The sequence below is a fragment of the Ambystoma mexicanum genome, chromosome 6p, assembly GCF_040938575.1.
Source record: "Ambystoma mexicanum isolate Mex_15411 chromosome 6p, UKY_AmexF1_1, whole genome shotgun sequence".
NCBI classification, from domain to species: domain Eukaryota; kingdom Metazoa; phylum Chordata; class Amphibia; order Caudata; family Ambystomatidae; genus Ambystoma; species Ambystoma mexicanum.
Genome location: NC_090935.1, coordinates 1,159,324,067 through 1,159,337,860, shown reverse-complemented (window position 1 = coordinate 1,159,337,860; position 13,794 = coordinate 1,159,324,067). Strand labels below are relative to the sequence as shown.

The 13,794-nt window shown below is 44.0% G+C and overlaps 1 protein-coding gene across 1 annotated transcript in view; it reads right to left on the bottom strand.

Moving 5' to 3' along the window:
• SMC5 (structural maintenance of chromosomes 5) overlaps positions 1–13,794 on the bottom strand; it is a 1,384,551-nt gene that overhangs the window by 1,350,924 nt on the left and 19,833 nt on the right. The window contains exon 2 of the mRNA XM_069625793.1: positions 10,276–10,417. Coding sequence (XP_069481894.1) covers positions 10,276–10,417 — 142 coding nt within the window. The remainder of the gene's footprint in view (positions 1–10,275; positions 10,418–13,794) is intronic.

Genomic DNA, 13,794 nt, shown 5'->3' with positions numbered 1-13,794 from the left:
ACCCTTACCACCCTCCTCTATTTCTGCCATAATGTCACTGACCAACGGTGTGACAGCACCATATGATTTCTCCCCCAAGTCCTAATACCGGCCGTGGAGTTTGGCATGCAAAAACCTGCCTAATTTGGCTGGTTTATAGGGTTGTCCATCCTACCTTCTGTCTGAACTATATGGGGAGCTCTCCAGGTCCCCCATGCTGGATTACTCCACACCATTTCTCTCTGTGATATTATCGGTACCATGGTTCTCTCTCCGACTAGTTCCAATTTTACCTCCATGTGGCTCCTCAGCGCCTTAACTGTCATTATATTGCTCTCCTTTCACCCTTCTCCTCTCTAATCCTCAGTAGGCCTGTTGCACACCAATCCTCTCCAAACTCCTTGCTCCATTTCCTTCCAGAACAACCCACCTCTTCTGACTTTAGCTTCACCTTCCCTTGGGTGGTGCTTATGGGAATGCTCTGCTTTTTTTGTAGCCTGGGAAGGATCCCTCTTGCGATTGGTTCATGTGATGAATGTCATCATAGTAGGTAAGCACCGGTCATGTGGCTATTTTAGTGCCACATGCCCACCATTTTGGTTTCTGTATTGTCTTGGCGATTGTATGGTTTCCTCTACCTCTGGAGCCCTCTTCTCGTATTGCCAGAGTTTCAGAAACCAGAAATGCCCTCCCATTTCATCAGGGTGTGTACTTTGGTCTCAGAGTTAGTGCGACTGGGCTTCAATCTTTGAGTACTTGCAGGAAGGGAACTGCACTTTTAAAAACTCCCTTGTCTCTAGAGGGATATTTGCTTGCTCGGGCTGTACACAAGTCTCATGCGTGGTTGTGTCTGTGGCTCTACATCTTATGGAGACGTCCTGAAGGATTCCTTCTGTATTAAACCGCTAAGGTTCAGAAAACGGACAAGCATTTTGGACGCTAGGCGTTTTCTGGACATGGATGCAGAGAAAATGTATTGTTGCCACTGGTGCTTGGGAATAGAATTAATTTACTGCCTCACCAGTAAATACAGACTTGTGCAACTTTGTTCCCTTAAAGGGGAAGCACATCCATTTCAATAATGATTGTCTGAGCTCAACAAGGATAGTAAGATGTGATATTTGTGGCTCACCTCCTGACAGAGGATGTCCTTAAAAGTCACAATGTCCTTCCCTGTTCCCACTAGGAATGTGGGACTAAACCCCATTCTATGGATGTAATGGGGACCGAATAGAAATATGGATTACGGAGACTGCCCCCTGGTTTAGCGTGGGGACTTGTTGGGGCTGGTCTGGGGAACCTGTGCACATCTTCTTCATGTCTGAAATCCACTGGCTTGGGTTGCGTTGGCAACCAGCCCCTTTGACCACACCCCTGTCAATGACCAGGGTCAGGCAGGGTACTGCGTCACTCCACAAAGACTAACACTGGCAAGTAATGCTCTTCTTCTGGGGGCTTGTGAATCCATCTTAGACCCACATATCGATCAGCAAGCAGTGCGATCACCTGAAGGAGGCTAGGGTGGAGGATTGTAGTTGGTATTGTAGTAAATAAGTACTTTATCAATACTTGATTGACTTGTGAGAGTGATGCTGGTGTGCCTATCTAAACAAAAGTGTTTTGAGAAAGTGTAGTTTGTAAAGCTCAAACTGTGTTAAGATAAACTAGCTAATTTGGAATGTGTGTTCGGCTAAGTGGGTAGCTCGTCATGTGTAAGGATATGCATTCTTGGATACATTGTACTATCCACCCAGCATTATAGGCTTTAAATATACAGCCCCCCCCCAATCCTGCTCTAAATGCTAAAAACAAATGGCTAGTTATCTGGGTAGCTTGTCTATGTAGAGCCTGGCTGCCCTTCAAACATCTAGTATATGTATAGTACACCCCATTCTGTCCTTGCAAATAGATTCTGTAAAATAAAAATGTCAATTCAGTGTACTGGTTTAAGTGGACCTTGGATATGAATGTGGGTTAAAGTCGTGTTCTAAATACAACTGTCTTTTGTGTATAGACACAAACGGCTCTGCCACTGACAGACCCTGTAACTCACCAACTCTTCAGAATGAGAAATGCAAATCAGAACGCTAGACTGCAATTTAAATGTTTGAGTGAGAACATGTGCAGTGGTTCAATGGATGGTAGCATGAGCCTTAAGTACAGTGCAGAACTTCCCAACACCATCCGAAGATGGTGTTGCATGGCCACCAACGGGTGTATTCACTTTACTCCTGCCATGAAGGCTTTGACTACTGGCACCTTTTACCATGTTACTGTGCCGTGATGCTGCATATCGACCCAATACAGCTAGATTGGATACCGAGTCAGAGATCGACATTGCTGGGAGCAATTTGGCTCCTGGTTAGAGCCTAGGAGTGCCTGGTTGGCTTGACACCAACAGCTACCAGAATCCACATATGGGTCCCCAAGTCAACTGGTGCTATGCAAACAGATCTATGCAACAATTAATCTATACATTTGGGAAGATGTACAAATCAGCATTAGGACATTTCTGGACGGCATTTAAATCATAGTTGGTCATATATAATTGGTAAGGTTATAGTTTGCATCGAATATGGGAGTTATATTTGTGAAATGCTTTATAACAGCTCCTGTTTGCCCAGAGTTTGCTCCTACTTACCGAGTGATGCTGAATACTGAAATACTGCTTTCAACTCCTGCTAGTCCAATCCTCATTTCAAAGGTCGCTGAGTGAATTGTATGGCAGGGTCAGGCATACAAAATGTACAGTTGCAAGATACTAGAAGTAATTCACTGCTTCACTTCCTATGTACACACCTCGCCACATGTCAATTAACACTCGCCAATAGCTAGTGGCAAGAGAAATCTTGGTGCCAGGCCACTGTGAAGGAGGTACAGCATGTACCCAACTACATCTGACTGCATTGACCTGGTTGATTTCTTGTCTTGAACACTAAAGAAAAATGACATCTCTTCAAAGTATTGGAATAGCAACTTCTTGCTTTTGGTCCTTGTGCCTCTAAAGCTGCCCATGTATTTTTGAGGTAATTCCAAACGCCCAAACCCTAAAGATTCATACGATATGCCGCCAAATTCATAATTTGTGGATTTTAAAGTGTGATATGGTGGCGATGCTTTGTTGGGATGCCCGTCATAAGAAGTTTCAGGAGTGGTTCAACTGCCAAACTGAATTCATCCAGGTTTGGTACATTGAATATTAAAGCTCCCTGCCTGCAGTTTTTGCACCACTGAATTAAAAGCATAGGCAAATGTCACTGAACAGGTCCTTCATAGGTCATTTCCTTATGACCCTTTGACTGGGAACCTGGGGCAAAGTGTAGAATTTACACACCTGGTTATATGGCTAGAGAGATGGTCTGCTAGACATTCCACTATTCCTGGCACATGGTAGGCTACTAAGGGCACTTACAATAATGGCAAATCAGCTGTGCTAATAGAGAGATTGTGGGAGCCAGAACCTCTCCGTTTCTTAATGAATAACATCACAGTTGTGTTGTCTGCTTTTAATAAAGACATGTTGTCCTTTTAGCTGTGCTTAGAAGCCACATAGGGCTAGGTGTATTGGCAGCAGTTCAAAATTGTGTTTGTGCTTATTGAGTTGTCTATATCCCATAAGGGTGTAGGACCCAACGTGAGCTCCTCCATTCTGTCATAGAAGCATTAGTTGTAATGATAGTCTACGTGGGAGAGAAGATTAGTGAAAGGGTGGCTGTTGAAACAGTTTTTGTCTGTTCTACCATTTAAAAGAATGGACAACCTTCTGTATGACAATGAATTGAGAACCCTAGATGTTGTAGAACAGGGGTCTGCAACCTCTGGCTCGCCAGATGTTATGAACTACAACTTCCATGATCCCTCCCCATTGACTGAACTGGCTTGGGCTGATGGGCATTGTAGTCTGAAACATCTGCAGAGCTGAAGGTTGCAGATACCGGGTATAGAGGATGGAATTCCAATCACCTTGAACGCTGTTTGCAATTGTTCCCAGTTATCAGACAGTCGTCCAGGTAGGGATAACTATCCAACACGGTCTGGCTGTACAGCTATGCTGTGACCACTGATGGCATATTTGAGAATACAGAGCGTTGGCCTTCCTTTCAAATGATAATATCAAGCATCTACCTTGAAGCAAAGGTACACCGAGTCCATGTCCTAGCAGTGCTGTGTCCACTTGCAAAGTTGTATGTAATGCTTGTAGTTTCACTAATCGGTTTAGTTGTCGCAAGAGCTAGTCCATTTTGGGCACAAACAAGTGTAAGGGTGCAGAAGGAGGAGACTGACACAGGTGGCATGATTCACAAATCAAGGTTTATTTTTTGTTTCAATGGAAAAGAAAACCCTACCTATGTCTGCCTCATTGTAAATACTAAGGGTCCCGTCAGAATGTCCGAAATCAATAAAGTCCAATGTCCTGTGTCCAAAGACCTCACACTGGGTCTCATTACGAGTTGGACTGTATTCCCGCAATAAATCCACCGGAATACCGCCCAACGGAATTAGCATTACCGCCGGATTACAAATGGTGGTGGTGTTAGTCCCCATTCACTTGGAGTCCATGGTGGATTTCGGCAGAATTACTGCAGAGGTAATGCTGCCGATTTTGCCTAAAGTGGGAGGTTTTACCTCCAGCATGATAATGGAGGTAAATCCCCCACTCCAGGGCCAAACTCGTAGTATGGCGTAGCAGGAAAAGTGGTGGTAACTATTACCACCACTTTTTTCTCACACCAGCATGTACTGAGGCCATGTGTCCCTTACACTCTAATCGAACTCTAACACACAGGTTCGCACCCAGATTGTCACTGGGTAGTTCCACTTGAGAGAAGGACTCCCCTTTTCCCTAGACAGCAATCCTTTTCCTAAAGTGGCCAAAAAAGCAAAGTTCCACTCAAGGCAAAGCAAGTGGACTTTATAAAGTTCCACTGCATTACCGGGATGACTCCCTCCCCCTAACCTTTCTCGGGTTCTTCCAAGCAAAACTCAAAAGTCCCATTCACCAGGGGGAATTGCTCCCTTCCCCTGGCCGTTCTCAGGCGTGTACGACAACACAGTTCACAATGCCCGTGGAATGACTCCCTTCACCTGGGCATTCATCCCCATTGTAAAGTCTCTCAAAGGTCCCAGAGACCTGCTTTTCTCTCCTTCTGCTTGGGCCAACTTCATTAACTTCCCTGCCAAGTATGGTCCTTAGTAAATAGCTCTGTGGTTTCCCTTCTTCTCATGGGAGTGGCCACCACACCCCTCTTCTTTATGTTCGGGTACTTGGAGCCCTCTTCTCCCAAGTAACACCCCGAGGAAGACGACTCGTGTGGTTCTCGCTTAGCGGCTCCCAGAACCCTCCTCTTTGCGTGCGGGTATGTGGAGCCCTTTCCTCCCAAGTACCGTAATGAGGAGGATGACTCATTTTCTCATAGTGGTGGGTCCCAGACCCTTCTTTGCCTTTGTATACTTGGGGCCCTTTTCCTCCCAAGTACCACTACGAGGAAGATGACTCGTGTTGCTGTCATTTATTGGGTCCCATACCCTTAGGAAGACCTGGCTCACTGGCCTGCCAGGTACTGTGTTAAAGAGGCCAGTTCCTAGCCATAACTCTTTACAGTCAGCCATCCCTGGAAATAAATACACGCCATACAGGGAAGAGACACACAGACGGCTGGGATCATCTTATTTAATCACCCGTTTTACACGTTGAATATCATCTCACTGCATTTCTGCATCCATCATTGTTTTAAAAGACGGCAAAAATTACACAATAATAAAAAGTCAAATACATCACTTGGTTTCTATTGGACATCAAAAACTTCCTGTAAAACATGATAATTTCCTGTCACAATGACCTAATTTATGCTAATCATCACAACTAGGTGTTTTCCACATTTTCTAAATCATAAGACATGTTTCTGCAACTTTAAAACTTGAAAAAAAGCAGTTCGGAGTATGATGCATTTGCTTCAGACTTCTAGCATACTATCAAGGTCATAGATTAGCCGTCTGGTATTCTATTGGTTACCTTGCATTAACTAATCTTTTCCTGACTTTATGCCGGCTTCATTTGTTGGCAACACCATCAGAAATAATATATTCTTACCATTTCAACTGCTGAATCACTGCACATTGGCTTCTATTCAAGCCCTCCCTTTCTAAGCTACATACTGCACTATATTTCAATGTGTTCAGCACTTTTGATTTTCCTTGAAAGTTGAGGCCTATAGCAATCTGCAATGCATGATTTCGGAAAAAATTGCTGCCTTTTACCGACCTATATTCTAGATCAGTAATCTATATTCTGTGTTATGTATGTTGTGCGCAATTTAAGCATTTCTTTATGTTTTTATGTTGTCCTAAATAAATAGGTGACATTTTCTAATGTACCCGTCTATAATACGAGCAGCCTGGCTGCCTCAGTGGACAATGCTCCTGACTTTTACAATGTTGAACAGGAGGAAGGGGCACATGCTCAGAGTGACATTTTTACCTGTCTATCACCTTGAGAGAGGGGGATGATCTACTCCTCCTCAACTGTGACTATAAAGATACTGACTGCACTTTCCAAGTTTCCCCACAGCTAGCCCTAGTGCTCCGCCTACCTCTAGGGAGCCTTGCATTCGGCTCTGGTCTGCCCGGGAACACTGCAGTCTCAATCTTCCTTGGGCAGCGCCATCTTCCCTTCACACGTTTTCCAAGCTTCAGGAACACCGGGAGCTTCTCTCTGCCAGCTCACCTTCTGGTCCTTCCAGCTCCCCTCTTGGCATCCTGGTCGGCTTCCTTCCACCTTCCTGCACCGCGCTGGCTCCTGCAGCTCCTCCAGGGAGGATTAGACAACTGCTTCCTAAATCTCTTTTCTACTCTACAGCAACCAATGAGCAGCCGGCAACAACCAGACTGCTCAATGTGGTTCTTAGAAGTACTCTTCATGCCTCCACCACTCCTCTTGGTCCCAGTACTTATTCCAAGTTGTCTAAACCGCTCATGTTGGTTCTGCTGGGCACTCTGCATTTCTCCATCCATCCATCCATCTCTTCGTCCCAGTACTGATCTTGAGGAATCACAGCGAGTCATACGTGTTCTTCATCACAGTCTTGTGGTGGAATTTACATGGGTAATCCCTACTCTTTCTCAGCTAAGTACTTGTTAAGGAGAAAGTGTCTACCTTACACAGGTACATGAAAGTATAGGGGACTATGGGATCCGGTATAGGGTAAGAGGTTGTGAAGGTGTAGAGGTATACCGTGTTCTCCTCCGACAGTCGTCTCTAGTTCCATGGGGGGGGTCCCAACCCACTGAATACCACCCCTAGGGTAACTATCGGATAGTGACCTCACCTCCCTGGCCTCATGGGAAAAGGGCTCCCTCTAGGGGAGAAGGGAAAACAGAGGATTTGTCACACAGAAATGTTGAAATAAAATACTTGTCGGGGAGGACCTCAAGAACACACCAACTCTTAGACAGTTCAAGGGTTATAATTCCAAGGGGGTTCCAAGGGGGTACCATCCAAGGGCTGCCCCCGCTTTTCTAGTCTTCCTGTGGGCTTCTCCACCCTAGTTCACAATTCCCCGATGCCCAAGATAGTCATCAAAGATAGGTAACCACTTACTTTCTAAAGATCTTACTGGCTAGAGGTGAGGGCCTAAAAGCAACAGCTTTATCCATCTCACTAGCCCTGGATTCTTCTAGATAACATGGTAACACAAAAATGCAGGTCTTCAAAACAGGAAAAGGTGCCTTTCTACCACCCAGGTATCACTCGCTCTTACCTGTCTCACAACATCTTAGTCAGGACTCGTGTTCCTTTCTCCCCCTCCCCCCTTCTACTCACCCTCTTTTCCTTCTCTCACACTCCATTTTCACTCATCTATCCCGCTGATGGTATTCCATCTCGGGCCTACTCCCGCCTCACCCTCTACACCCTTTTCTTGCACTCATCCTCCTTTCACTCTCCCACACCATTCCCTCTCACTCACATAATCTCCCACTTAGCCATGCTCGCTCACCTAACTCACCCAACACGCACTCTCAAACCAAAGTATAATTTTCTCCCACCAACCAACATCTCACCTTCAACACTCTGCTAATCTCCTTCATGCTCCGCTTCATCGCCTGGTCTGTTGGTCCACCTCCTCGCCCTTTGACCTCACCCGAACAATTCACACTCAGCCCTCACACATTCTCACTTTTATACTGCTCTTCCTTGCTGTAGACATCCCCTCCAACTCCCATTGGCTGGAGCGCTCACCTACCGTGTGAGACAATTTCTATCTGGCTTTCCCCCAGGGTTCAGATCACATAAATGGTTCAGCATAATAAATAGTCTTTTAAGCTGCACCTCTTTTTCCACCACAGCCAGTGCCCCTTGATGTCTGTTCATCGCTGCATACCATTCTGACTCAGTGAGGCACTGGTGCTGCAGGTGAGCGGTAAGCAGATTGTTTCCCTCTTCTGGTCTCCCGGTGGCTTTCCTTTCTGCAGGTCAGATTGTTACCCGATCGCTGTAGTTGAAGATTCAGGGGCTCGCTCTCACGTAGATTGGATTGTTTGTGCATCACAGGAGTTTCTGCAATGTAAAGGAGAACACCCTTGCCAGAACTTTCAACGGTAGGTAAGGGGTGATCAAGAGTGGTACTGTCCATTTTCAACCAGGCACAAGTGGGTGGAACAGAGACTTAGGCACTCCCAACTCCCACACTGTGCCGTTGGGGAAGGACTGTCTCTGGCAAACACCCATGAATGGCCTCCTGCCCCAGCTGAGAGGGGTCCCCTTTGCCCTTTGACAGGGAAAGATACCAGACTGTCACATGCCCATATGCTGTTCTTGTAGTGGTGCCTCATTTATAGAATAAGGGTTTTTGCCTTTGCCTGATGCAGAAGAAGGTGCTCTCTCTCTCTGCATGCATGCACGCATGCATGCATGCACGCATGATTGCCACATACACTAGCCCACTAGGGCAATGATAGAGTATTAGTCCCCCGGACCGGGTAAAGTTCCGAAAGCAGCGGACACAGAAAGTTCATGTTTGGGGACAAAAGCACCTCTCCTCTTCCCCATGTTCAACCATTTGATTTAAAAGGGGGTTTATAGTGACTTTTTCCGACAGTCACTATTTCGAAATACCAATATGTCGAGCCAAAAGTGGCAGAAAAAATAAATTTCGAATGCCTTTTTTTTTCTTAAAAACGTTTTTTGGGGGGGGAACCCCACCAAACCCATGTTTTTTTAAAAAAACATCTTTTTTTTGCTAACTAAACAAAACTAAATCCTATAAAATAAAAAACAAATTCCCCAAAAACATTTCTGCACTTTTGTTTCAACATATTGGTATGTCGAAATAATGTTTTCAACATATTGACTGTATACCTTAAATAGGATTGACCCCAATATAATTGTGGTTAACTCAACCCTGCTAGCTTTGCTGCCATGTGGTGCTTAGTCACCCTTCCTTACCAGACAGGTTCTCGCATCAAGTGGCACGTTTCTGACCATGAAGGCATGGAGTGTTCCCCTAGAAACCCTCTTATACAGAACCAGGCATGCATTTTGAGGACTGTTGCATTGACAGCTTGCCCGACTGCGGTTTCTGCAGCTTCAACACTGCTTTATTTAGATGGAGGTTATCTGTTCTCCTGGGACAATGGTATAAGATTATGCTCAGATATCCTCTGCGAACAGCTTGACAACTACTTCCGTTTCATCCCGCTTAATGACCTAAAAGTGCTGCATCACTTGAATGGGAATATAAGCAGCACTGATGGCGGTCTTTTTGCCCATGGCATACATGCGTTTTTCTGTCGGGGTTTGAATGCGGATGCTGGTGTGCCTCATCTTTTCCTTGCAGTGGTAACCACCAGCTAGTCAGCAGCTGTTGGCAGAGCCCATAAAGTTGCCAATGAGGGTAGAAGGGAAAGGATTGTACTTAATGTCATTTGTTATGTGGCAGCAGTTGGTGACAACATTGTATATTTTAATGAATCCCATTGTAATACTACAGTGCACAATAGAGTTGTCCAATGTCTCTTTTATACAATATTTTACTTTTTGTGCACCTACGTCCTTATATTGGACCTTGCAGACAGAGGGAGAGAGATTTCCCGTCACACAAATAAGTCGTCCCCTCACTACTACCCATAACCCATTACTAATTCTTTAAGAATCTAGACTTGTCTTAACACTACTTCATTGCATCTATGTGGCCGACAGGATATGCTGTGCCCCTTCTTTACATTTAGAAAACCAGAGCACTAAAAGGTCAAGCTGGCATTCTCTTTAAGACTGCAACAACAACAAAAAAATCAACCCACCTTGTCTGCACGACCAATAAAAGATGTTTTCCCTGCCAATCCTAAACAGATGGCGCACACAATGCTGGATTTTCCGGTTCCATTCGCTCCAACTATCATGTTCAAGTGAGGTCCTGGAAACACTTCACAGCTATCATATGTTCTGAAAAGAAAAAGAACAAACAACTTTAGTCAACAAGTATTTTGAATGCAAGCGGAAATGGTATTGATCTGGTTGTAGAGATTTACTCCACCCTAAAATCTTAGAAAATAAAACATTAGAGAGATTATTCTGAAGTTAAGACAAACGAGCAATACAAATTTGAAGCCCACAAGGCGGGCTTATTACCTGGGATACGTGTGCTAGAATAAATGAAAAGAAAACAAAAAAACATTTTAAAATAAATAAAAAGTAGTTATTGGGACATTTTACACTGCAAAAAGACAAGGTGAAATGCCCTTGCAGGTGAACACACAGGTCTCCAATGTTTAAAGTTTGGGACAAGGCCATATGGAGACACTAGTCCCCAATCAGTCCGGATAATCGATTTTTTACTGTAGTAGATTTGAAAAATAAAAGACATGTGACCGACAGCTCATTAATGCCACCAAGAGAGAACCTTTTCTTAATCCTACATGCTGGTTCAAACACTAGGGAGCTTTTTAGAGTTCTGAGAGAACTTGAGAATCCCTCTCCGCAAGTCAAGCAAAATTGTCAATGACAGTTTACGGTGTACTTCAATACAGGAAGCCATGTTTGGGAAACTATGTGGTATTAGGGAGAGTATTGACCCCAGAAATTCACTGTCTGGGGCACATTTACCATGTAAGGATATGCATAGGCCTGTAAAGTCTCTTATGCCTTTTGAGTTCAGACCAACTGCTGAGGCCGAAATACTTAATCATCGGTCAGCATAAGCAGATTTGTTGCAAGGGAAATGTGTGTTCAGCGGGAGTTATGTAGGACTGCTTGTCGTTGTTAATACCATCTATAAAAGGAATGCCTGAATCAGTAATTTGCGGAGTGTCATGTGTCTGACTGCAATCAATCAGTCCTGGATATCTCCATTGATTAAAAAAAAAAAAAGAAAAAAAAAACTAAGCTCTGTGCCTACCAACTATATGCGGATTACAAACATTCCCTTACTCCTTAAAATCTTGACGGGGTTGCCTATTTGAAGGTGCAGGATTACCTTATTGCCCACAACGTCTTGGGCAAAAGGCAGTCTGGGTTTCGTCCAGCACATGGCACAGAATCAGCTTTATTAGACTTCTAACATTCAACACTATATGGACAAAGGGCAGGCCCTTCTGTTGATGTTACTGGATCTTTCCGCAGCGTTCAACTTCGTTGACCATGCTTTGCTTGTAGATAAGACTTGCAAAGGGATCAGGCATCTCACCATCTGCTTCAGCCTGGTTTAATTCCTTTCTTGGTTATAGATTGGCTACAGTCTTCAGCTGGGGTGCGGCTGCGGATCCGGTAAAGATCCAGTATGGCACCCCCTAAAGTGGCATGCCCATCACCAACCCTATAAAATGTGCATGCATTGCCTTTGTTCCAGCTACTAGATGATAGAGGGATTAGTTATACCAACTACGCTGACGATATGCAGTGCCTAATCCCTAGTGTCCAGTGTACTTGATACAGCAATGGATGTGTAATGGTCTGGCATCGAACAATACTAATACTGAGTTTATGCTCATAGGCACATCAGATAAGCTCAAGAAGCTGGGATCCGAGCACCAAGCTTTTGATATTACAGGATGTAAATTGAACACCTTATCTAAAGTTAAGACTCGGGGGTTGTTTTCGATCAGCACATGGACATGAAATCTCATGTTAACTTCCTCATCTCCTAAACAGCTTATTATATCAAATTCGACCTTCACTAAGCAGAACTGTGCCATGGTTGCTAGAGCCGTTATTGGTACTAAGCTTGATTACTTCGGCAGCCTCTTGCATGGCATCTACTTGTATGGTTCTGGTACTTCAGAACTGCGCGGTTCGTGTGGTAGCTGGGGCAAGGATGCAAGATCGTGTCTTGCAGGCCAGAAGAGACTTTCATTGGCTACCAGTAGCTAAGAGAATCTCTTTTCGGCTCCTGACAATAACACAAGTGCTTGTTTGGCATTCGCCCTGCAGATTAATCCAAATGCCTGAATTGGCTCCCGAACGTAGAACATTGCGTTCTAATAATAGCAACCTTTTGGCGGTTGCCAGAACCAAGCTGACTATGGTTACTAAAAGTGCCTTTTTGCTGCTGCTCCCATGCCTTGGAATGCACTGCCCCCTGATTTAAGAGCTATCACTTTGCTAGATCTCCTTAAACAGTCTCTGTAAACTCTGGTCTTTGCGCAAGATGCCTACTTATCTTTGCTTGTTCCTGGCCTGTAATGCGTTACTTGGACTGTATCTTGTGTCTGCACCCCATGCATATGGGCTTTTTTTGGCGCTATACAAATAAAATACAATTCAAGGTGTATATTTGGTGTAGGATTACAGCGAATGTCCTCTGTGTTGTAAGCCTATAACGCAGGGGGGTGAGAAATGCATGCAGAGTGACGGTAGACAGTGAGAAGGACAAGAAAACAAAATTACAAAAAATACAAGGTAACCATGAGGGATGAAGCGAAGTCCTAGCTAAATGAATGGCCCGCAACTTGTGGAAACATCCAAATGAAAGCAGACAAATAGCTGGTACTATGAACTGCTGCCTTCACACAGTCGATACAACTTGCCGATATGGAGCAGGAACATTAACCAATCGCAAACAAGACCCCAGGTCAGCCCTACAGAAAAGGCTTGCATCAGTCACTTTTACTCCGTAGAAATAGGCAAATACTCCCAAAAGAGAAAAATAGGGAGTAAAAATACTCCAAGCAAAAATAGGAAATGTACACATGGTAGCCTATTTCCCTGCTTTCGTTGACACAGCATGTTTGGACCAGTAATCCACTTAGAGCCAGAGGAAGAAAACTACTATTGCTGCCTGATTGGAGGAGATAAAAAAAAATGTATTTCTAAATGTGCATGAATAAGGTGCAAAGAAAAACAAAAACATTTATTTTCTACAGTTAAAGCAGGTTTTGCACTCACTTATAAAATAGTCCAATTGGGAATGGGGCTTAATTTTTACTCCCTAAAAAATCATTTTGCTCCCAACTTTAAAAGAAAAATAAGGAGCAACATACTCCCACAAATCTTATCTGGAGCACTGCCGCTGGTAATAAGAAATCTCTACTAAAGAAGCGAGGCTCAAACTGGCTTATACATAAATCGCTGAATGTGACCTGCTCCACAAACTTCCTTTTCATCCAGAATAGAAAGAGAAAGGCCATAAAAATGAGAAAACTGAAATGAGAAGCTAAAAGCAAAAATAAATAAATAAATAAATAAATAAATAAATAAATAAATAACACAGAAAGGCGAGTGTATACTTTGGGACTCTGATGATGTGAAAAGAATTAAAATAACGATCTGAAAATAAAAATAACAGGAGAAATAATGTAATAGAACATTAAATGCAGTCAACCACT